The sequence below is a fragment of the Larus michahellis genome, chromosome Z (assembly GCF_964199755.1).
Source record: "Larus michahellis chromosome Z, bLarMic1.1, whole genome shotgun sequence".
In the NCBI taxonomy this organism is placed as follows: Eukaryota; Metazoa; Chordata; class Aves; order Charadriiformes; family Laridae; genus Larus; species Larus michahellis.
Window position 1 is genome coordinate 25,994,819 of NC_133930.1, and position 22,568 is coordinate 26,017,386.

The following is a 22,568-nucleotide window of genomic DNA, read 5'->3' on the forward strand; positions in this document are numbered from 1 at the left end:
TGAAACTGTGTCATATCATAATGGATAATGGTGCTTTTTATACGTGGAAAAGGGTTTCAATGTTTTGTTTCTCACTCTCCTTCCAGCTACCAAAAAAAAAAGGTGTTGAGAAAAACTCATTCATTACAAATTCTTTAAAACAAATTCTACCAACTTGACTAACGCTGTAAGTCCCTAGATGATAGGGCCTTAATTTTAGCAATATTTGGCCATTAGCATTTATTGCCAAACCTCATTTCTGTAAATCATTTGATGAAATAGTATTATCTCCAATATCTGTATATGCATCAGCAAGATGTTCTGTCTATATTGTGAAACAGTCTGTCCTTCTTTCTTCTTTGCTTATGACATGTATTTTCATTGCTTCAGTTCTCTGCCTGGATTTCTCTGAAAGGTACTGGTTCTGAGGCAGGTAGGTTATTCATAGTTTCACAGATGCTCCTGGTTAAATGAACTGAAACCTCTCTGAAGAGAGAGCTCATCAAGTCCTCGAACGTTGCACACAAACTAATTGCTGTTTTTGGGTAATTGCCCCGTGCCCCAAGCTTTCTTGAAATCAGAGGTTTGCATGGCCATGGGTAACCAAAGCTGGCAAGAAAATGTCTTCTGAAAGTGACAATGAGGTGAAAAGAGTGTAACTTCTAATGTGCAGTGTAGCTTTCTAGATTGAATTTATTGTATAGTATGTCTCTCTTATGAGAATAATGTGGTAAGTCTTTGGTTGACAAGACTTATCTGTTGACTAATGAAAATCCTGTTTCCTTAGACGTACGTGAAAAGCCAAGATAAACAGTTTGCTGCAGCTACAATTCAGGCTATAGGCAGATGCGCAACAAATATCACCGAAGTGACTGACACATGCCTTAATGGCCTCGTATGTTTGCTGTCCAACAGGGATGGTAAGCTAAATGTTCTGCTTGTTTTTGGAAACCTTTTCTTAATGAGAACCACACAGAGCAGTTTACATTAAAAAGTATAAGGGAGTTGACTTTTATAAGAATTTAGCTGACATGACTGGGTAAAAATAGTGATTCTGGTGCTTCTTCTTGTTTGAAGCACTTCAAAAGGCTCTCATAATCACTGGGTACTTATTTTCTCTTTTATTAGTGAAATTAATTCCTTGTGGCCTGAGATTACATGTTTACTTGTCTTTTCTCAAAATGCTGTAATTATTAAAGTGTGCTGTTGTGATTATCGTAGATGACTAGTTTTACTGTTGTATGCTTAGTTGCATCAAAACAGTTAGCCTGTAGAGGGTGCTGAAAGCTTGGAATGTGTTGTGTTTTTTTTTTTTTGGTGTGTCAATGCTTAACTGAAAAAAACCACATTAAATAGTTTTAGGATAAACGGCCCCAAATTTGCCTTGATTTTATAATCTAGCCTTCTGTTATTTTTATATAGTGAAACAGAGTTGCAAGTCGCTAAGGAACACAACAAGGAGCAGCTAAAGTCAAATAGGATATAGCAGCACTGTAAATCAATATCTGATAATATTGTATATTCTTACCAGTTACCAATGAATATTGCACAGGTGTAGCCAATAAGAGAATCAGAAGATTGTTATATAATGTGCAGTCTACATGAATATGGTTAAATATTGGAAATAGAGTTAGAGTTAAAAACTATAATGTCAGGAAGGAGGAAAAGTGTGGTTTTGGGATGGCCTGGAGTAATTAGAATTGTTCAGAAAACACAGATGAGATCTACTCTAAGCTTTCAAAGGCAGCATTAGTTGCTTTCCATACCTACTGGACATATTTTTCATGGTAATCCTGAGACGGCCTTTATTAGGGCCATTGCTTTGGCAGCAAACAGTCATTCTGTGACCCATTGATACACTCAGAGCTTTCTCTTATTTGGTTTATGAACTATGAGTCCTCCTTCTCTCCCACTTCACCTTTTATCAAAATTTCCTGAGAGGCCTCAGTGTATAGCTTTGTACTTTTAATATATGTAACTTTAATTTCCTAGTGCTCTAGAGCTTATTTCCCTTTATGCTTTTTTGGTTATCAACTGTGTTTAAAATATCTTCCTATATTGTGTTACAAGGCCATGTCTGCACAATGCACCTTTTTGTATTACATTCAGCAGTGGCCATATTAAAAATACAGGCTTCAAAGCTTGTTGTTGATTCTGCATAATTCTATTAGCAATCTTCCTCTGAGTCAGTAGGCTCCTTTCAGCATGTACAAATCCCCATTTTTTTTCTGTCTTAAAATCGCTTCAGAATACTGAGTTTGTTACTTAATAATCCTTCTTTCCATTTTCTTACTTTTTCTTTTTGCTAAGAAGAAACCAAGATAAGAGGAAAAGGCTTTTTTTCTTTTATCATGGCTTCTCAATTTAATATTTTCTTCAAAGTAATTCCATATATATATACACACACACATATATGCATGTACATGTATACAAAGGTCTGTCTCAACAAGATTAGTTTTCCTGACTGCTTCTAAGTAGTTGTCTAGCAAATAAAATTATCTTCTTGTGCTTACTGTTCTGAAAGACTGCAAAGGATATATTGAGGATCTTTTAAACCTGGCAGCTGGCAAATTGCTTTACCATAGCTGCAGTGTCTTTATTCCTTTTTTCAAGGAATGAATAGAATAGCATAATTTAAATGGTACCTTTCCTCAGGTGGCAGGAAATTACCGATAGTCACAGCTTACTGAACATAAGAAGAGTTTTGGGCATGGTAAGGGAGAAAAAAAGAGATTTAGCATGTGTAGGAGAATAGGTTTAAGAGTCCTGGTTAATCTTGCTTTCCTCCAACTTTCACCCTTGAAGTGTGCAAGCAGTGTGTTTGCCCTGCTACTTCTTCCATGGTTGTTTGAAGCCTGGAAGCAGTTCTCCTGCCTTTGCATAGCATGAAACCTAAGCTGGGAAGTTCAGCAGGTTCTGAGGTCCCTGAAAGCAGTTGGCTCTGTTTTCTCTGCGTTGTTTTCTTCTTATGGGGAATTCACTTGAGTGCAGAAGAGAGGTGACCAAATTAATTCTGCCGAATCAAAATAGAATCCTGAAGAATGAACTTGTGCTTAAACCACCTTCTAATTCTATGCCTTGTTCTGAAAAGGCCTTTACTGTAGATACAACCCAACAGACAAGATATCTTTGCTATATCTGGGACAGGAGCTGTGCCATTAACTGTTCTGGAACTTAGGTGCTGAGAGGTGGAGTGTCATTACACAAAACAGTCTCTTTCAGAGTCAGTCAGATCCAGCTGGGATAACTCTTCACAGAGCTCTTTGAGTGTCTCATCATTGAAATGTCTAGTTTCTGTATGTGCTTCTGATTCAAATGGTTGGTTTTTTTACCACAGCCCCCAGCTTCCCTGAGTAGGAGAAATTTGACTTTAAACAAAGCACTCATATATAGGCAAAGAAAATTTCAAGAGTTGAACAGAGCCTTTTTTCTGGAAGCCATATTGAGGGTTGAGAATCACTTTCCTTCATCGTCTGATGAAGGAAGTACAAAAAGAAGAGTTATTTTGGCTCTTTGGTGTGACATTTGGCATTTGACTGATGAATTTCCTTTAAGCAATTGCCTTGAGAATTTTAGCTGACCGATGCCCCAGCTATGACATAAAAGTCACTTTAGATGTAAGAGACAGGATTATAGGAAGTCTCTTGTCTGACTGTATATTAGAGATCCTGCAGGCTTTTCTCAGATGGGTGATTTTTCACTTTCTGTTGAAAGTTGCATGTTATGGATATTAGAGAATGTAAACACAATTGTAGGATGTGTAGCTAAAATAATTTTTTTCCTACCAATCTATACAAATTTAATCAGGCAAGTCATAAAATCACTGGAACTTTTAATATGTCAGGTGACTACTACCTATCTATTGGAATTACTGTTAGAATGATGTAACAGAAAACTAACTTCTTGTAACATTCAGTTTATATGTATTAATGTAGTTTCACCATTCTGTTATTTCTGTTATAAAGGTGGAAAAATTAACCAGGTAAAAAGTTAGACTTCAGGCTGTCCTGAAATGCAGAAACTTAATGTTTGTCTGGATTCTTAGCTCTAATAATTGCCTTTTAAATTTAGTTTTAACCATTAGCATAACCTTCTAATAACCCAAATAATCATAGAATCATAGAATGGTTTGGGTTGGAATGGTCATCTAGTCCAATCCTTCTGTGATGGGCAGGGACATCTTCCACTAGATCCGTTGCTCAAAGTCCCATCCAGTCTGATCTTGAATGCTTCGAGGGGTGGGGCATGTACATCCTTTCTGGGCAACCTGCTCCAATGTCTCACCACTCTCAGTAAATTTCTTCATAATATCTAATCTAAATCTCCCCTTTTTCAGTTTAAAACCGTTACCCCTTGTCCTATCACTACACTCCCCGATAAAGAGTCTCTCCCTGTCTTTCCTGCAGGCCCCCCTTAAGGCCTGGAAGGCTGCTATAAGGTCTCCCTGGAACCTTCTCTTCTCCATGCTAGTTCTACAAACAGCCTACAAATCCAACCAAAACCTCAGGTTTTCTTTCTGATCTCTCTATCCCAATGGTAATTAAGAGACTGTTGTTATGATGGAAGTAAAAATTACAATATTCAAACATATCGGAGAAATATACTGATGATCCTGCAATCTTTATTGATTCTTCATTCCATTGTGGCTCACTTAACTGAAAGTATGTGCGTACTTCTTGATTTGTGTAGGAGCAACACATCTGGTGCCTGCTGGAGTGATAGAATGCGATGTTTGGTAGCGTGATAATTTTGTGTGACTGTTTTATATAAATGATACAGGCTATATATTATTATATATCACGCTATCTAATCATTGTGTTCTGTATATGCTGGCTTTTGGACTGAAAGTGTTCAGTCTATTTTGACTTAATTTAGAAGGGAACATATGCCTTCTGGTCCTCTGACTGCACGTTTCTTGAGGAAGCCTCCTTACAAATTCTTCCCTGGTAGAATACAGGTAATGTCCCAGACCACTGCTTCATTACCAGAATCTCTTTTATAGTCTTTGTGTGGTAGAAAGGAGAAATTAAGTTTCTAAAATTTTTGTTCATTTTTAAGGTTGGTGGGTTTTAAGGTTTAAGGGTGTTTCACCACCCTCATCGTAAAAAAAGTTTTTTCCTTATATCTAGTCTGAATCTTCCCTCTTTTAGTTTAAAACCATTACCTCTTGTCCTATCACTATAGGCCCTAGTAAAAAGTCTGTCCCCATCTTTTTTATAAGCCACCTTTAAGTGTTGAAAGGCTGCAATAAGGTCTCCCTGAAGCCTTCTCTTCTCCAGGACGAAGAACCTCTATTCTCTCTGCCTGTCCTCATAGGAGAGGTGTTCCATCCCCCTGATAATTTTCATGGCCCTCCTCTGGACCCACTCCAACAGTCTGTCTTGTACTGAGGGCTCCAGAGTGGGATGCAGTACTCCAGGTGTTGTCTCACCAGAGCAGAGTAGAGGGGCAGAATCATCTCTGCCAACCTGCTGGCCATGCTTCTTTTGATGCAGCCCACGTTGGCTTTCTGGGCTGCAGGCACACATTGTAGGCTCATGTCCATTTTTTTTAATCCACCAGTATCCCCAAGTCCTTTTTAGCAGAGCGGCTCTCAATCCCCCAGCCTGTATTGATACTGGGGGTTGCCTAGACCCATACGCAGGACCCCCGACTTGGCCTTGTTGAACTTCATGAACTTCACATGAGGTTCACATGTGTCCACTTATTGAGCTTGTTCAGGTCCCTCTGAATCGCATACAGCCCCTCAAACGTGTCAACAGCACCACTCAGCTTTGTGTCATCTGCAAATTTGCTGAGGGTGCACTTAATCACTTGTACAGCCTTGCTATGAGATTCAGTTGGTATATTTCTTACAAAACCAGTTGATGTGGTTTTGCTGCTTTTAGAAATAGTGATTATACGAATTATAGACTGTGGATAAATTAGTCTTCAATTGTGTGTCCTAGTTTCTGCGAGCGTTAGTTAATGTAAGTGGAAGAAAATTTGACTCAACATCAATGGTATGAAATATAGTACTTCAGAATGCAGTTTTGAATGTTCTCTGGTAATACACTCCTTGCTAAGGTCTTTTTCTGAGTTTCTGTTATAATGTGGCCAAAGTCTCAATTATGAAAAAGTCTGCAGTTTGGTCCCCACAAGTTACTGTCCAATACATTGTTAATTTTTTATATACATCATTATTTCATAGAATCACAGAATGGTTCAGGTTGGAAGGGACCTTAAAGATCATCTAGTTCCAACCCCCCTGCCATGTGCAGGGACACCTCCCACTAGACCAGGTTGCTCAAAGCCTCATCCAGCCTGGCCTTGAACACTTCCAGGGATGGGGCATCCGCAACTTCTCTGGGCAACCTGTTCCAGCATCTCACCACCCTCACAGTAAAGAATTTCTTCCTAATACCTAATCTAAAATTACCCTCTTTTAGTGTAAAACCATTACCCCTCATCCTATTGCTATGCTCACTGATGAAGAGTCCCTCCCCATCCTTCCTGTAGGCCCCCTTTAGGTACTGGAAGGCTGCTATAAGGTCTCCCTGGAGCCTCCTCTTCTCCAGGCTGAACAACCCCAACTCTCTCAGCCTGTCCTCATAGCAGAGGTGCTCCAGCCCTCTGATCATCTTCGTGACCCTCTCCAACAGGTCCATGTCCTTCTTGTGGTGAGGACTCCAGAGCTGGACACAGTACTCCAGGTGGGGTCTTATGAGAGCAGAGTAGAGGGGCAGAATCACCTCCCTCTATCTGCTGGCCACACTTCTTTTAATGCAGCCCAGGATATGGGTGGCTCTCTGGCCTGCAAGCGTGCATTGCCTGCTCATGTTGAGTGTCTCGTCCACCAGCAGCCCCAAGTCCTTCTCAGGGCTGCTCTCAAGCCATTCTCCACCCAACCTGTATTTATGCCTTGGATTGCCATGACCCAGGTGCAGGACCTTGCACTTGGCCTGGTTGAACTTCATGAGGTTCGTACAGGCCCACCTGTCAAGCCTGTCAAGGTCCCTCTGGATAGCATCCCTTCCCTCCAGTGTGTCGACCATGCCGCACAGCTTGGTGGCATCGGCAAACTTGCTGAGGGTGCACTCAATCTCACTGTCCATGTTACTGACAATGGCAAAATGGAACATTGTATGACTGAATATATTTTAGGTTTTTGAGAAGTTGTCATGCTCCGGGGTCGTCAGAGATTATCCTACTCAGATTAGTCATTTCCATATTGCTTCAAAATTGTTTGAAGAAAACTAGCAGTGAACGTTATACTAAGATTTTTACTATAACTTGTTAAAATTTAAATTGCTGATACCTCTTGTAGCCTCCTTTTATTGGTAAAGGCATTCCTGATCAGATTTTCTGTGATATTTAGTCTTTATTTTAAGAATTTGATTTACTTTTAATGAACCTTTAGATATTATATACTTTACACTCTTGTGTTCGTTTATCATTGCCTTCTATGCTTTTTCTTGTTAATTCTAGCAGAGTTACATTTTAAAATTTTCTTACTGCTCATTCAGAATGCAAAATTTTACCTCCTCCTTTTGTGTGTGTGTGTGGTTTTTTTGGTTTGTTTTTTTTTTTTTTGTCTTTGAACCTAAATGTGTGTCTTGTATTTCGCGCACATTTTTGGGATTCTTTCTGTACACAAAACAAGCCTCAAAGAGCCCGTCTCTTTTTTCTGGACTATGTCAGTCCTTATTCTAATAGAAATTCATTTTGCTTTTGTTTGTACTTTCTTTTTTGGTATCTAGACTCGTGGAAAAGGAACCATACTAGTTTACTCGCTTACTATTCTGGTTCAGTTCTTTAGCACAATCTGTGGGAGCAAATTTAAAGTAGTTCCTATGACATTTCATCTACTGCACTTAATTTTATCATTATCAGTTCTACATTGTCAACCAGTGTTTTTAGTAATGACTTCATGTCCATTTAGTTTTTTGGGTTTAGTTTTATTTTGCTTAAACATTCTCCTTGTTAAGTAGTATCACAAAACACTCAATGATGAAGGTTGTCATTACAAAGTCCCCCACTCTAAGTATTCCAGATCGTAGTTTTAAAATTTTGGAATTGTCGTCTTATTTTAATATCTGGCAAAACACAATCTAAATTAAATTGATCTGTAGGATTGTGCAAGTCCTTGAGATATGTGAAGTAGACAAGTTAACCTTGCTTCAAGAAATTAGTCTAGAAAAATGAGTGAGATATCACGTCAAATAAAGGATGACACAAAAAGCTGCAAGCTAAAAATTAAGCATTTCAGAGGTTTATGGCATAATGATGCATACTCAGAGCTTTTGAAAAGCTTTTCTTCAAAAAGAAGTTTGCTTTCATAAAAAAAAACTATTATAAAATATTTAGAGTTCTCTTCCCCATACCGTTCTTTTGAAACTTCAGTGTGCTTGATTGCAGAGTGAATGTTCTGTGTGCCAGATTAACTCTTGAAATGTAGGAATACCTCTGTGATGTTTAACGAATGGTTGTTAGGCTTTTTCTTTGCTTTCAACATTGATAGTTTAGGAGAAATAGTTACTCCCTTTTTGTAGTATAAATGAAAATTAGAATTATGTTGAACTCTTACAGTAGCGTTTGTTTTGGTTTCAGCTTTGTCCATGTTTGACTTTCCTTCACCTTTCCTTACACCATGAATTTACTCTTGCATAGAAGCTTACCTCTGCACCAGTGGGCTTTTTTCAGCTTCAAAAATTGTACATTTCACACAAGTTCATCAGGCTGTGAATGTTACTTGTTACAGTAGTTAAGTACTCCAGTGCATGACTTTGGCATAAATGTTACAACAACTTGCTATTTAGAAGCTTCATTTGAATGTTTTAGAGATTAGATTACAGACCTGAGAGGGAGCATTTAGAAGGTGAAAAAGTGCAAAGGAAATGTTTAGATATTTCTCTTGTTTCTGAATGAGCTATTACTTTTAATGTTGTATATTTCTTTGAAAACTAAACAAGTGTTTGTATTTTTAATGTAGACAGCAAATTACTTATGAATATGCATAATTTCATTGAAAAACAGATGTTTTTTCATGCTGTTCCTCAATTTAAAAAGGAAAAATGTGCAGCTTTACTAAAAGGCAATTTTTAAAAAAAGTATGTAATAAAATGGTATTTTTACATTTAGAACATTTCTCTGTCTTTTTTTGCTGCTTATAACTTGATTCTGGAAGCTGAACTTGTATTGCTTAGTAGAGTGGTTTACATCTTTGTTACCAAGTAAATAGAATTCAGTTCTGCAAAGCTAATATTGAAAGCTGATATCTTTTACAGTCAATTATTTATGGCTTTTTCTTTTGCATAAATGCTTTTAAAATTCATAATTTGTTTTGTCTTAAACAGAAATTGTAGTTGCTGAAAGTGTTGTTGTCATTAAGAAACTGCTGCAAACCCAACCAGCGCACCATGGTGAAATTATTAAGCATATGGCCAAACTCTTGGATAACATTACAGTGAGTATTTGTGCACAGCGTCTTATGTTCCTTGTTAAATGATAAAAATCATGCAATGTCCTTTTAATTTGGGCCATAAATGGAAATAGATATATTAAAAAAATACAACACAATTTTTTATTTTTGACATAAAATATAATTTTCATGATCTTAAGGAAGAGGAAATAGAAGCTATCAGATGGCATCAGTTTGTGCCTTAGATCTGGTAAGCTATTTTGAATGAGATCCTGGAAATGTTAAGGATGCTAGTACCATTAGGCCAAGGTGAATAGCAGGTTTAGAGCATGGAGTGGCTAAGTTGAAAAGAAAATAAGGGCAAAACAGCACTTAACTTGAGGATTTTCAGTCTGTTGTCTTACTGATCTGGAGTGGAGTTGAAAAAATTTTATTCGAAATCTTTTTCCCTACCCCCAAGTCACCTGACATTTCCATGGTACCAGACACTCTGCTGTGAGCGTGTTGCAATGTTTTTTGAAGTCGCACTTTTATCTTCTGGGTGTTTAAGGTTCTGTGGCATTTAACACTACAGTTTACACTGTTGCCTATTATCTGTCCTTAGATTAAATTTATGTTTAGGTAAGTCGATATTTACTTTCCAAATTCTCCTTACAGTCCCGGTTATTGATAAAACATTTAGTGGACTATCCTAAATTATAGTGGAAGGCTGAAGACACATTAGCTTCCTATTGTGTCATACCCCAAAGTTGACAGGTTTTGATCTGTCAATAATTATTTTTTTCTATATGCTATAAATAGGACTGTTCAGTTTCATATAATTACACATTTATTGATGATGGTGCAGTAAATAGTTTCTAAATCAGTGAATCTTTTATTTTCCATAGTTGAATTTGGCAAAGTTTGGAATATTAAAAGAAAAAGGAAATGTGGTCTTCTCAGTTCACGCTTACTGAACAGATTAAACAAAACTTTGGCGGCTAAGAGCTGATGATCAAAGTTCATAACTGATGTAAAGAAAATATAATTCTACTGGATTTCTCTTACGCAGAATCAAAAAGGTCTATAAGTTACTACTGCTAATTACATGTCAAATAAGTATTACCTATTTTGTAATAATCATCTGTGTTTTCAGGAAATTTCTGCAATATTTTGATGATTACAATCTCATGAATTGTGTATAATCTTATTACATGCATCTTCTGGCACTTTGCCAAATGAGTTTGTCATCTTATTTCCATATGCTGTATGAGAGAAAATAGTTGTTTTCTAAATATTCTCTTTAACACTTAAAAGAGTTTTGTAGCTAATTAATACTTCTGTAAATATTTAATGTTTTAAAGATGGGGATTTTTTTTGGAAAAGAAAATCCTTTTTTAAGTTGAATAAGGGCGGGGGAGGAAGACATGCAGTACTTGAACTACTTTGATGTACTCATGTTCTCCAATAATGAGGCTGTACAAAATATGAGAAAATGGTTAAGTAGTAGGAGAAGAGTCTGTAGAACAGAGAGTCATAGGAATAAACTAAAAATCAAAATCTGAATGTGAATTATGCTTGTTATCCATGAAGGAAGCGGTGATAGTGATGCTGTAGTCTTTCCAGGATGATTGTTGTACATCTTTTTTTACATTTTTCCCTGTAATTTTTTTAATAACTTCCAGAAGTTTAACTTCCTTGCTGTGTTTAGGACTTTGGATTTAAGAATAATTAGGAAGAAGTTAATATTTATAATTTGAATGCCATATCATTATCCTGAAATAACTTGCACCAATTATGTTTGAAAATGGATGTATTCCTTTACAGAATTATTTGAGTTGGAAGGGACCTCTAAAGGTCATTGAGTCCAAGCCCCTGAATCCCTTCAGTCACTTCTGAAAAGGATAAGCATATTTTTACATGTTTAAGAAGGTGGTATTTAGATTGTATAGTTACTGAGGATCTGCGTTTGAAATTTTGACATTTCATAAAGCACTGCTGGAATTCCTGAGATCTGCAGGCGTCTTTTAAACATTGATCTTACTATGGCAATAGTGGTTGTGAGTTGACATAACACAGTTGCCTTGGTTTTTGTCTGCTGTAAAACATAGAGACACAAAGCAAGGATTACTGACCTTTATTACTTTGACATACAGTATTCATACATACATACACACACACTTTTGTACACACACATCTTACACAGATTATTCTTTTTCTGACCTCTTCCATTGGGGAAAGTGTTTCTGGTCTCATTTTTTAAATTGAGATTGAAACTTAAGGGACCTACCTTATTCCTTTATGCGAGAGCGTACAACTGTCTTTAAAGGACTCTTGCATTTGAACATAGGAGGAGCAGCCAAATGATATGGTCTTGAATGAACTTGAAAGTAACTGGAGGGTGGGGGAGTGTAGGCAAAGAAATTCTTTGGTGTTTTTTAGAGTCAAGATTGATTTAATACTACGTAAAACACAGCCAAAAGCATGAACAGAATTTAATACAATTAAATAGAAAAGGTAAAAATAAACGTTTTGATTGTTCTGTCATGATTTATTTTAGGTAAATGGTGAACACTAGCCACTAAAATAAAAAAAACAGTGTAAACTGAATAGATTACATTTTTGAGTCGGTGCCTGAATTTATTTCATTCATGTTCTTACAAATTTCACTTGTGTTAGCCTGAGGTTGTGGTTGTCAATGATGAGGTGCCTAAAAATCTGTTGTGGCAATGTTTCTTTCATTTCATCCAATCTAAAATTTACTTATTCTTGTCTTCATCTTGTCTTTATTCTTGTCTTCATCTTCTTCATCTACAGAAGCCATTTAGAAAGTGATAGGATGCATAGTAAGCTAAACATATCTGACCAACTATAAGAAATATTAGGTAGTTCAACTAAGAACTACGGAGCTCTTGTAGACCACTAACTCTCATTTACAGTAAAGCTTAGGACTAGGTCCATTTCAGTTTGTCCTTTGACTGATTTTTTTCTTATATATCTGAAAAGAGTGCTTATTTTTCTTTCTTTGCTTTTGTGTGTCATCATTTGTACCTTAAACTTTTGTCTCAGGTATGCCCAGGCAAAGATCTATGGGATCTATTTTATGTCTGATATTTGTTGAATACCTTGAGCTGTGCATAGGTATATGCACATACAACTCAATCTAGCTGGATTCCAGCTCCTTTTCTCCACATACCTCAAAAGCTGTGAGAAATGCATGTCTGATGGTGTTCTGAAGATACTAAACAAGAGAATAATTGGATCTCTTTAAACTTAAATTTGTAAAAATCAGAAATGTTGCCACTTGGCTGTTAATGTGTTAATAACATCAGCATGCTTTATAATTTAATGACTTGTTGAGTTGTGGACGAGAGATCTAAGCAGTGCTAGTTTGTGTTAGATGTTCACTCTGAGGTAGGCTTAATTAGTTTTGTGTGGATAGTTTTTAGTGTGACAGGAATTTAAAAAATATGCAAGTGGGAAAGGGGCATTTAAAGAAGGATGATACTGGTTGAGTCCAAAAGTTTTCTTGATAGTCTTATCTTCAGCTGCAGCAAAAACTGGAGCTTTAGGGAGAGGGATTTAAAGACAAGAGCAGGTTCATCGTGATGCACCTCCAATGAACCTTCTCAGCCGCTGACTGGAAGCTTGAATTTGCTGTCTGGATTATGCTTACTAATCTAAAAATTCTACTCTCTCCTCGTATTCCATATGTCTGATCAGCCTTTCCCTCTTTTCTTTGTCTTTTCTGGTACTCATGTGGTTTTTGAAGTGGAGTGACCAGAAGTGCGCACAGTAGTCGGAGTATGAATGAGAAATTTTAATTGGTGACATAATGATATTACTTGTTTTGTATTTCTTATCTTGCTTTCCTGGTGTTGTCTGTCTTTTGACTTCCACAGAACATTGACTTAACAATTCTACAATTCTCTGAAAATATTAATGATTCCAAGATATTTTTCCCTAGAAATAGTTTGGGGTCCATCGATATGTGTAGAATTATGTATTTTATTTTTTTAAGTCCTGTTATGAATGTTTCAAGGCCAGCTGCATCACTTCTGCACAATTTTTAAGTATCACTAATAAGTCCTCTTCAACTGTTCAGGCTCTATTTTAGTTTAAATTACCTTGAATAATTTTGCATCCAGCAAAATTGACTGTCTCCTCATTAGATAGCCCTCTTCTAGGTTACTTGCAAGTCTGTTGAACAGCACGTTTTCCCCTATAGGTCCCTGTGGGACATCTGATGATTGCCTTCCATTGTAGCTGGGTTTTAGTCTTTTACACCCTGTAAAGGATGACATTTTCGAAGATGTTACTGAGGGACTTTTTCAAAAGCTTTTAGAATATTCCCTCGTCAAATATGTGTCATGTAGTCATATAGACTACCCTTTTTAGAAAACCTTTCCTTCAAAATGCCTGTGGTCCAGAATGTGTCTAAGTGCAAATACTTGCAGATTTAATCTGAATTATATTTAAGTGGATTGGTTAAACTGGATTAACAAAAAATGCTTTTGTTTAAATTCAAAGTATGCCTCTTTTGATTTATCTTATTTCATTTTAGCAATGAATGAATGTAAATCAACCTAGCAAGAATTAGCTCTGAGTAATAATGTCTCAATAGTGTACTACATTTGTGTGTTTCCTCATATAAAAAAACTGCAGTAGTCTCCAAAATAGTTTCTAGCTTTTTCTTTTTAGAAAAATAATTTTTGATGCTACATTGTACACAGTAGTGATTGCTTTCTGGGTGGTGGAAATCTTGTAGTTCTGGTGTGATTTTTCTCCAGACGGTCCCCTATACTAGTACTAAGGTAGGTGTTTTTATTTTGATAGCTGGTGAATTCTGACGTCCTTGGTTTTCATTACAGACATATTCTTAGTTCTTTTTATGATATGAGTAACAATATGAGAGAAGTCTAAAGTGTTTTCTAATCTAGGGATGAGGAGGAACCCTTCTTGATGGGATAAAGACAGGGGAAGGAGTTGCAAATTTAGAGGGAAAATAAGATAGGTGCGTGTACCTTTGAAGAACTTAATATGTGGTGAAAAACATGTCACTTGCAATTAAGAATTAATAATTACTGGTTTGGGTTGGGGTTCTTATTACTAGAGTAGGTGACTGGGAGTTTTTGTCACTGCTGTGTCCATTCATCCAACAATAACAAACTTAACTTCCTCTGCAGTATTCCTACATAAATGCTGCTTATTGATATATTTCTGGTATGACTTCACAGCACAGGCAACTTTCTTGCTTTAAGTTCTCCTTTCCCTCAATATTGGGAAGGTATCACAAGGTGTGACATTCATATGTTCATATGTATTTCAGTTCTGCAAGCTTCAGATTCTAGCCACATTGTCTTCCCTAGGTTACACTTCAATAATGTATTTTTTAAATCTTTGTGTAAGTAGTGCCTTAATGAACAATTGTCATAATTTGATCATTTTTTCACTTGCTATGTAATGTTTTCGAATTTGAGAGGGATACGTAGCCTTTGGGACACTGTGTCCAGGAACACTGTACACTCAACTTGGAACAAATATTCAGCTTGAATAAAACACAATTTAAACAAAACCTGTACACTATATAAGAGGGGGTGGTCATTAGTGGAGATCCATTTTAAAGGAATTTTATGTGTAGAGGTTCAAATAATGGAGGAGTCTACAAAGGTCTACAATAAAACAGTTGTCTTTGACTCCTCTTCTTTCCTGTGTACCTTTTCTTCTTGCTGCCAGTCTGACATTTCACATCAACTTCATCCCTCTTTCCATTTCAGATTCCAAGTAAAATTTTAAAAATTGCTAGCTATGCAAATTTTCTGCTGGATGCAGAGAATTAGACCCCATTTGCAATTTGGATATCTCCTCATTTTGTGACAAAAGCGGATAACCAGAATTGGCAATTTTAAGTTATACTTTAGCCTGTTATGTTGTGTAAAAAGGTTAGAGCTGAACTACAATAGTTTTTTAATTGTGTTGCCTAGAGTGATCTGTAAAATCTTTATAATGCCTTTTTCTAACTGCTGTAAGTAACCGGAGTCTTGCTTTGAGGGGAGAGGGTCTGGCTGGTTTGTTGGTTTGGTTTTTTTTAACCGTTTGTTTCTTTTCCTCCAGACAGGTAATGGGTTAAAATGGCAATAGAAGCTGCCTTCTGGTACTAAGGCTTAAAAAGTGCACTTAACCACTTGCTCAGGGCATACGGAACAAAACATCAGGCAAAGTAATTTACAATCATGTTTGCCTTTGAGGATAATGCAGAGCAGGGCTGAATAATGAAAGTATTATTTCCTGCATTTTTGTCAATTCAAGGTCCCTACTTAAGCTATACTGGAAAAGGCAATGAAGGTCTAGAAGTGGCTTCATTTCTTGTTTGCTGTTTTGAATGCCCTGGAAACAACGGCTGCAGGATCATGCACTTGATATTACATGGTTGAAGACTGGGAGACTTAAACAGGGAAAAAGAAATCTAAAAATATTGTGTGATTTTGACCCCAAATGAATCCAGTGACACAGAAACATTGGGTTCATCAGTTCAACGTACACTTTTCATTAAAATGGCTTCCACTCAGGTTTTGATTCAAAAGTCTCTGATTGATATTGATTCTTATTGCACAAAATGGTGTTTAATATATACAGTATTTACATAATAAGCTAACCACCTGGTTAAAAGGCAGTGTCTCACGAAAAAATTAATCTATCTTCTGTTGTCACTATTTTTCAAATAAGGCTTTGTTTAGTCTATTTGTTTTACATTCTAAAACTAGTTTATTACTCTAATAATTACATTTTACAAACTGGAAAAAAACTTTAAATAGTAAAACACAGTGCTTAAATGCACACTGTTTAAATATATTTGAATATATTTCATTGTGGTTTTAAAGTGTAATACTGGGTTTGACTAGGAAAAGTACAATACTGATGGTTGTCTTTCATAATTAATACTATTACTAAAATTGATTGGCTCTGTGAGCTATTTTTGCTTTATCAAAAGACAATAATAGGAAAAGGGATGTTTCTAATAGGCTGCGGTACTTGGTGATATCTTGTAGAATTCTAATATTTTAACAAGACTGTAATGAAATATTTTAGAAAAATAAATCTAGCATAACTGAAATCTGAAGTTGCCTATATATTCTTATTTAGAGGTATCTATCTGTACAGCAGGCAACTTGAACTGCTCCAATACTGGAAAATTTAATGTACCACTCAATTACTATTCTTTAGCCCAATTTAAAATAATAGATTAGGAGTGAGGTCTTAATGTAGTGTAACCTTTGGAACATTAGAAATAACCTCTTTCCCTTCTGAAATCAGTGTACAGTAATGGCATCAGTTTTACCATTTTGCAAGCGAACATACTCCGACTGCATTTAAAGTTTTTATATTTAGCAGTTGTTCAGTAGCTTGTTCCCCTCTCTCACTGTAAGTTCCAAGACCATTTAACTTTTTTGTCAATTCACCAAAAAAAAATTAAACTGTGTCTCAATCAGTATTTACATATATTTATGTACGTTAAATCACTGTGTTATACTGTTCTCAATACGTTATGTTACCTCTACCTTAAATATCTTTTCCATGTTTAGAATTGGCATTTATCTCTTGAGGGGATTTTTTTGTTGTTGTACTCTGTATTCGGTCTTTGTGTGATCCGGTTGCTTTCTCTTACAGCAGAGGCAGTCCTCTCTTCTCCCCATGATATGCCTGTTTATATTTTTATTGGCATGTGTATTTGGAAAAATGTATAGTATAGAGGCAGATATTGTCAGGTTCGCTGTGTTCCAAACTGTTGACAAACTTTCTGGAGCAGTAAACGATGTCTAATCATTAAAATTTCTCGTGAACATAATTAGTATTTCTTTAGTGTGGCTTAGTGGGCCATTTATTAGGGACTGTGGACCATCATTTGCGAATTACTATCCTGAACCTTGGAGTTTACTTGCACTTGTTACCTTTTATGAATGTAACTGGAAAGCAGTACTTTCAAATTTTATGTGTATACAAGGTAGGATACTTAATAGTTGGTTCCTGTTGTAATTCTGAGAAATAGATATTCATACATGACATAGGCTGGAAAAGTAATTAAAACATCGTTATGGTCTGAGGAACCCACAACAATTTACTGTCATTTAGACATTTATTCTCTCACCTAATAACCCCTCCCCACCCAGGAAGGGGAATTGAGAAAAAACCAAGAAAACCAAGCTGAAAGATAAACAGATTTAATAGATAAGACCAAATAATTAACATTTATAATACTAAAGATCCAATATTGATACCGATACCAATATAAGATATACAAGGATAATACTCAGCCAGTTATGTCAGCAGGAAGCTGTGCACTCCCAGCAGTGGGCAGCAAATGTCGGACACTGCGAGTGCGGAGGCTTTGGCGGGAAGGGAAGGGCTCAGGGGTCCGGCACTGGGGCAAGGAGTTCTCTGGACTGCTCCCGCCAAGGGGGAGAGAGAACTTCGCAGCAAACTTTCTAATTTGTATTGAACGTGATGTTCATGCTGTGAAATAGTCCTGTTGGCCAGCCTGGGTCATGTGCCCAGGCCTCGCTCCTCCATGTCCCTGCACCTGGCAAGGCTCAAAGACACTGAGACCTTGAAAGCCACATACCATAGCTGGCTATAAAACAAATATTTTCACAAATTCAGACACTAGAGTCTTCTAAAAGTGCAGTTTTCCCAAGCTTTAGGAGAGAAATTAGTCCTGTATGGCTCAAACCAGGACAAACATATATAAAAGATGCTAAGAATTAGTGCTTTGAGAACCACAGTGCTGAATTTCTAAAGCTTGTTTCTCCTGTGAATCTTGCCTGAGGCAGTACTCCAGCTCGTTAAAAATCACTGTATAGGGTAGGGAGTAATGGAAAGTGTTAGTACAAATGCCTTTAACTTTTTTAGGAAAAGTGGCAAAATCAGGTGAAATTGCAGTTACAATTGTAAGCTGTCCTTTTTTTCTAAACTACAGTCAGTCATTTGATAGGATGGAACAGTTCTGTGTTTTCCTCTAGTATTTCAATATCTGTTGAACAAGAGCCTGTACAGGATATGAGAGCACCACAGTCTGTAGGTGCTGTGCAAGACATGTTTCTTCCTAGAAGAAAGTTCTTATCGTGTGCTTTCTTCCTTCCTCTCAAGGAAGGAGAACAATGTTTTCAGGGAGATATGTAACACAGATGCAATTTTTAATTTGACCACCAAGTGATATAGGCTATCTCACCTTTCAGAAGAGCATGTGTACATTATTTCATTTAACTCCTAACTGCTTCTAAACTCTGCATGGAGCTTGAGCTTCTGTTTCCTTCTGTGCTTTTCCATTTTGGTTCCCCTGTGTCTGTGACAGTACTGTGCTTTTGAAGTCAGCACCATGTGCTGGGAGTTCATCTAAAAACTGCTACTGCCACTTAGTTCAGTGAAACAGTCAATTAGCTCCAAAACAGTAAGACCTGTGTGAAGTTTCTGGCCAGAGTGTTTTCCATTAAGGGGTTAGATGCTATTCAGAAATTGAGAACCCTAGTTTTGAACTCCTGTCTCTCCAAAATTCTCTGTTCAGCTGGCCTTGCACATTGAGAAGCATGGCCAGCAGGTCGAGGGAGGTATTCTCCCCCTCTGCTCTACTCTTGTGAGACTCCACCTGGAGTACTGTGTCCAATTCTAGAGCCCCTACTGCAAGAAGGATATGGACGTGCTGCAACGTGTCCAGAGAAGGGCCACAAGGATGATCGGAGGGCTGGAGCACCTCTCCTATGAGGACAGGCTGAGGGAGTTGAGGTTGTTCAGTCTGGAGAAAAGAAAGCTCCAAGGAGACCTTATAGTGGCCTACCAGTATCTTAAGGGAGCCCACAAGAAAGCTGGGGAGGGACTTTTTAGGATGTTGGGTAATGGTAGGACTAGAGGGAATGGATTAAAACTAGAGAGGGGACGATTCAGACTGGACGTTAGGAAGAAGTTCTTCACCATGAGGGTGGTGAGACACTGGAACAGGTTGCCCGGGGAGGTGGTGGAAGCCCCATCCCTGGAAGTGTTCAAGGCCAGGCTGGACGGGGCTCTGAGCAGCCTGGTCTAGTGGGAGATGCCCCTGCCCATGGCAGGGGGGTTGGAACTAGATGATCTTTAAGATCCCCTCCAACCCTAACAATTCTATGATTCTATGATTTGCAAAAATATGAAATTTACTCTCATTAAATTTTAAATAAGAATGAAGGAAATATAGCAATGGTCTTAAAGAAATTGTTGTGTTTTTAAAGTAAATAGGCAGGATTTGGGGAAGCTGTGTTGTTGGAAACCATTTCTGTATTAATATAGTCGCAAAAAAGCATTGTTTTGTTTCAAGATGGTGTTTAGCATAACCTGGTGGCAAGAATTCACAACCACACCTCGAAGACTTGGATCCTCTTCCCAGCTGCCACCAGCTTGTACTGTGAAACATGAACACGTCTCTTCTGTGTGCCTCTGTTTCCATTCCTGTTCTGTCTTGTCAACTCGTAATGCATGAGTTTTGGGGCAGGATCTGTATCTTACATTTGGTATGAATATTCAGTTTACCACAGCGGCCATATTGAACAGTGTTTAATTTGGGTCTGTATTTCTTGCATGGTAGTTGCCTTTAAATGGTATTTTGTTTAACTTGTTACTGAGCACACACATGTACAAGTTCACAAGCAGTCTTTGTGTATGTGTTAACTTAGAGTGCACAATATTTTCTCAGGTGCCGGTAGCCAGAGCCAGCATTCTCTGGCTCATTGGGGAGTACTGTGAACGGGTTCCAAAGATCGCACCGGATGTTTTGAGAAAGACAGCCAAGAGCTTCACTAATGAAGATGACCTTGTAAAGTTGCAGGTCTTAAATTTGGGCGCAAAACTCTATTTAACAAACTCAAAGCAGGTAAGCTTAAACTCGGAACTGCGTATATTTAAAGTAATAGTAGGTTTTGTACAGTCTGTATAGATCAGTGGTGATTCCTTTTATATAAGTAACCAAAACTGGTCGATATTATTCTACAAAGAAAAGCTCAACATCAGTTTTCCAGAAATCTAACCGACTAAATCTAACTGTGAGTCTTTGAGTATGTTCTGGATGGTAAATGTGAAAGTAGTGGTAAGATCACTCTTTTTTTCCTCTTTTTCTTGGGGAAATTGTGGATTTTTTAATTCACATAAATATGAAAGATTTGTAAATTGTATTACTAATATCAAGTAGGAGATTTTTCAAGAAGTGATTTGCTGTTTTCTGGATCTAAGACCAGAATTTTCAAGGGAATACTGTCAATTTGAAGAAGAAGGTGCTCATTTTTTGTTCAGGATATCTAAAAGGAGATGCCAGCAAAAGCCCTTGTCATGTCTTTCCATCAGTGCTCATCTTAAAGATAGTAGCTGCTTTCCCTTTTTTGTATTTCTTACTATTTCACTTTACCTTGTGCAGAGGGTGGGTTTTGGTCATCTTTAGTAATAATGATAACCTAAAAGTGTCAAATAGTACAAAAAGGTGAACTTTCAGGCATCTGAAAACAGTAGCTATGAGAGGTGCCAGCTGCCTCATTCTTCTCAATGACAGCACTATGAACTTTGTCACTCTCTGGCTATGAAATATAGCATCTCGACACTAATTTTTCACTGTAATTCCAGGTATTACTGTAAAGGGTTGTAAAATCAAAGATTTATTTTTTTTCCAAACGTAGAAGAAATATATTGTCAGAGATGTATATGCTTTCCTGGGCTGCTACACCTCTGTTTTACGACAGCTTGGACAGCACAGGATCTGGTAGCTCTGCAGTTGTGGTGTCTTCTTATTCCTTGATAGCTATATCCAACTGCAGATTTGATCTGAGACTTTATTCTGTAGGGCGTGTGGAAGATGAACTGTCTTGCCATGCATTCAGATAAGAATGAATGCTTGTCCTTTACTTATACAGTCTAAAATGGGACAGTGACAAAAGGTGACTTCTTTCTGTCAGTGCTCATCTTAATGAAAATGCTGGCTGAGCTAAGGAAATACGGGTCTGATTATCTGAACTGTCTCTTTTTGGACCATTACATCATATTTGCTATTTTTCCATACGATTTTTTGTAATTTTACACTAATGTTTCCACACCATATTTAGCCAAAAATCCATTGCCTACAAGGAGTTGATGATTTCTGTGATGCTCTTTTTCCAATTTCACATCTTAATACATTTTGAATCTTCATTATAAGTGTTTCATAACACTTTATTCAAATACAGTAATGACGATAAAGCAGAAGAAACTGTCTCCTGAGATGCCTACTAAATGATGAATTTCATCAAAGGGTGTTTTCCTCTTTTAGTTTTAGGTTGTAGAAAAATAAGTTGTCTTCTCAAGTGACCAAGCTAGTCGGATACAAAATTCTACCATAGTAGGTTGATGGCTTGGCTCGATTCAAAGCTCCTCCCAAACTAGAATACTATGATTTTGTCTTTAGGAGCTGGCAACACTCTTCCTATATCTACATCCTTATTCCCAGGAGTAAATCTTCTTTACTCACTCAGTATTAAAACAATTCTTTCTGGAAATACTTCAGTTCCTAAAAAGTCCAGCCATTTTTTCAGTGTTAAGTTTTCAAACTTGAAGACAAATATTGTACACTTGGCTGCTCAGTTGTCAGTCTGTCCACCTCTCCTCATCCCCATGTTTTCTCCCTCTGTATCCTACCCCACCATGTAATACTTTTTTGAACCCTTTATCAGTTTCATCTAAAGTCAGTGGAATTGTGAAAATCTCAAAGATACAATGTCACTTTATTGAAAAGTAGAAGTAGGATAGCCAAGAGAGACTCAACACCAACCAGACAAAAAGAGTTCTTTCCCCAGGTGAGGGAAAGGCGGGTAAACCTCTTGTTAGGCGAAAAGCACAAAATTCTGGAGGACTTTGATATTTTTTCTCTTTCTGTGAATATATTATTTTATTTGCTGATAATTTCTTTAGGCATATGTTTGAAAACTAAATGCAGCACATTCTGAGGAACGCTTTTTAAAATTTAGGACTCTTCATAAGAATTCCCAATATCTTTTAAATCTTGTGATCACCCCATGAATTTTTAAAGACTCTTTATAATTTAAGGAAGAGTATCAGGTTCAGTCCTATCTGAATAAATATCTACTAAAAACAGGCTTTTCTCTGGTTGTCTGTGTTTGGTAAATTTGCTTCCTTTTTTCATCACTTAGGGACATAAAAATCCTTATGAATG

General features: G+C 37.1%; 1 protein-coding gene across 1 annotated transcript in view; it reads left to right on the top strand.

The window, feature by feature from the left end:
* AP3B1 (adaptor related protein complex 3 subunit beta 1) overlaps window positions 1–22,568 on the top strand; it is a 171,751-nt gene that overhangs the window by 75,531 nt on the left and 73,652 nt on the right. The window contains exons 13-15 of the mRNA XM_074569713.1: window positions 767–899; window positions 9,315–9,424; window positions 20,073–20,249. Coding sequence (XP_074425814.1) covers window positions 767–899; window positions 9,315–9,424; window positions 20,073–20,249 — 420 coding nt within the window. The remainder of the gene's footprint in view (window positions 1–766; window positions 900–9,314; window positions 9,425–20,072; window positions 20,250–22,568) is intronic.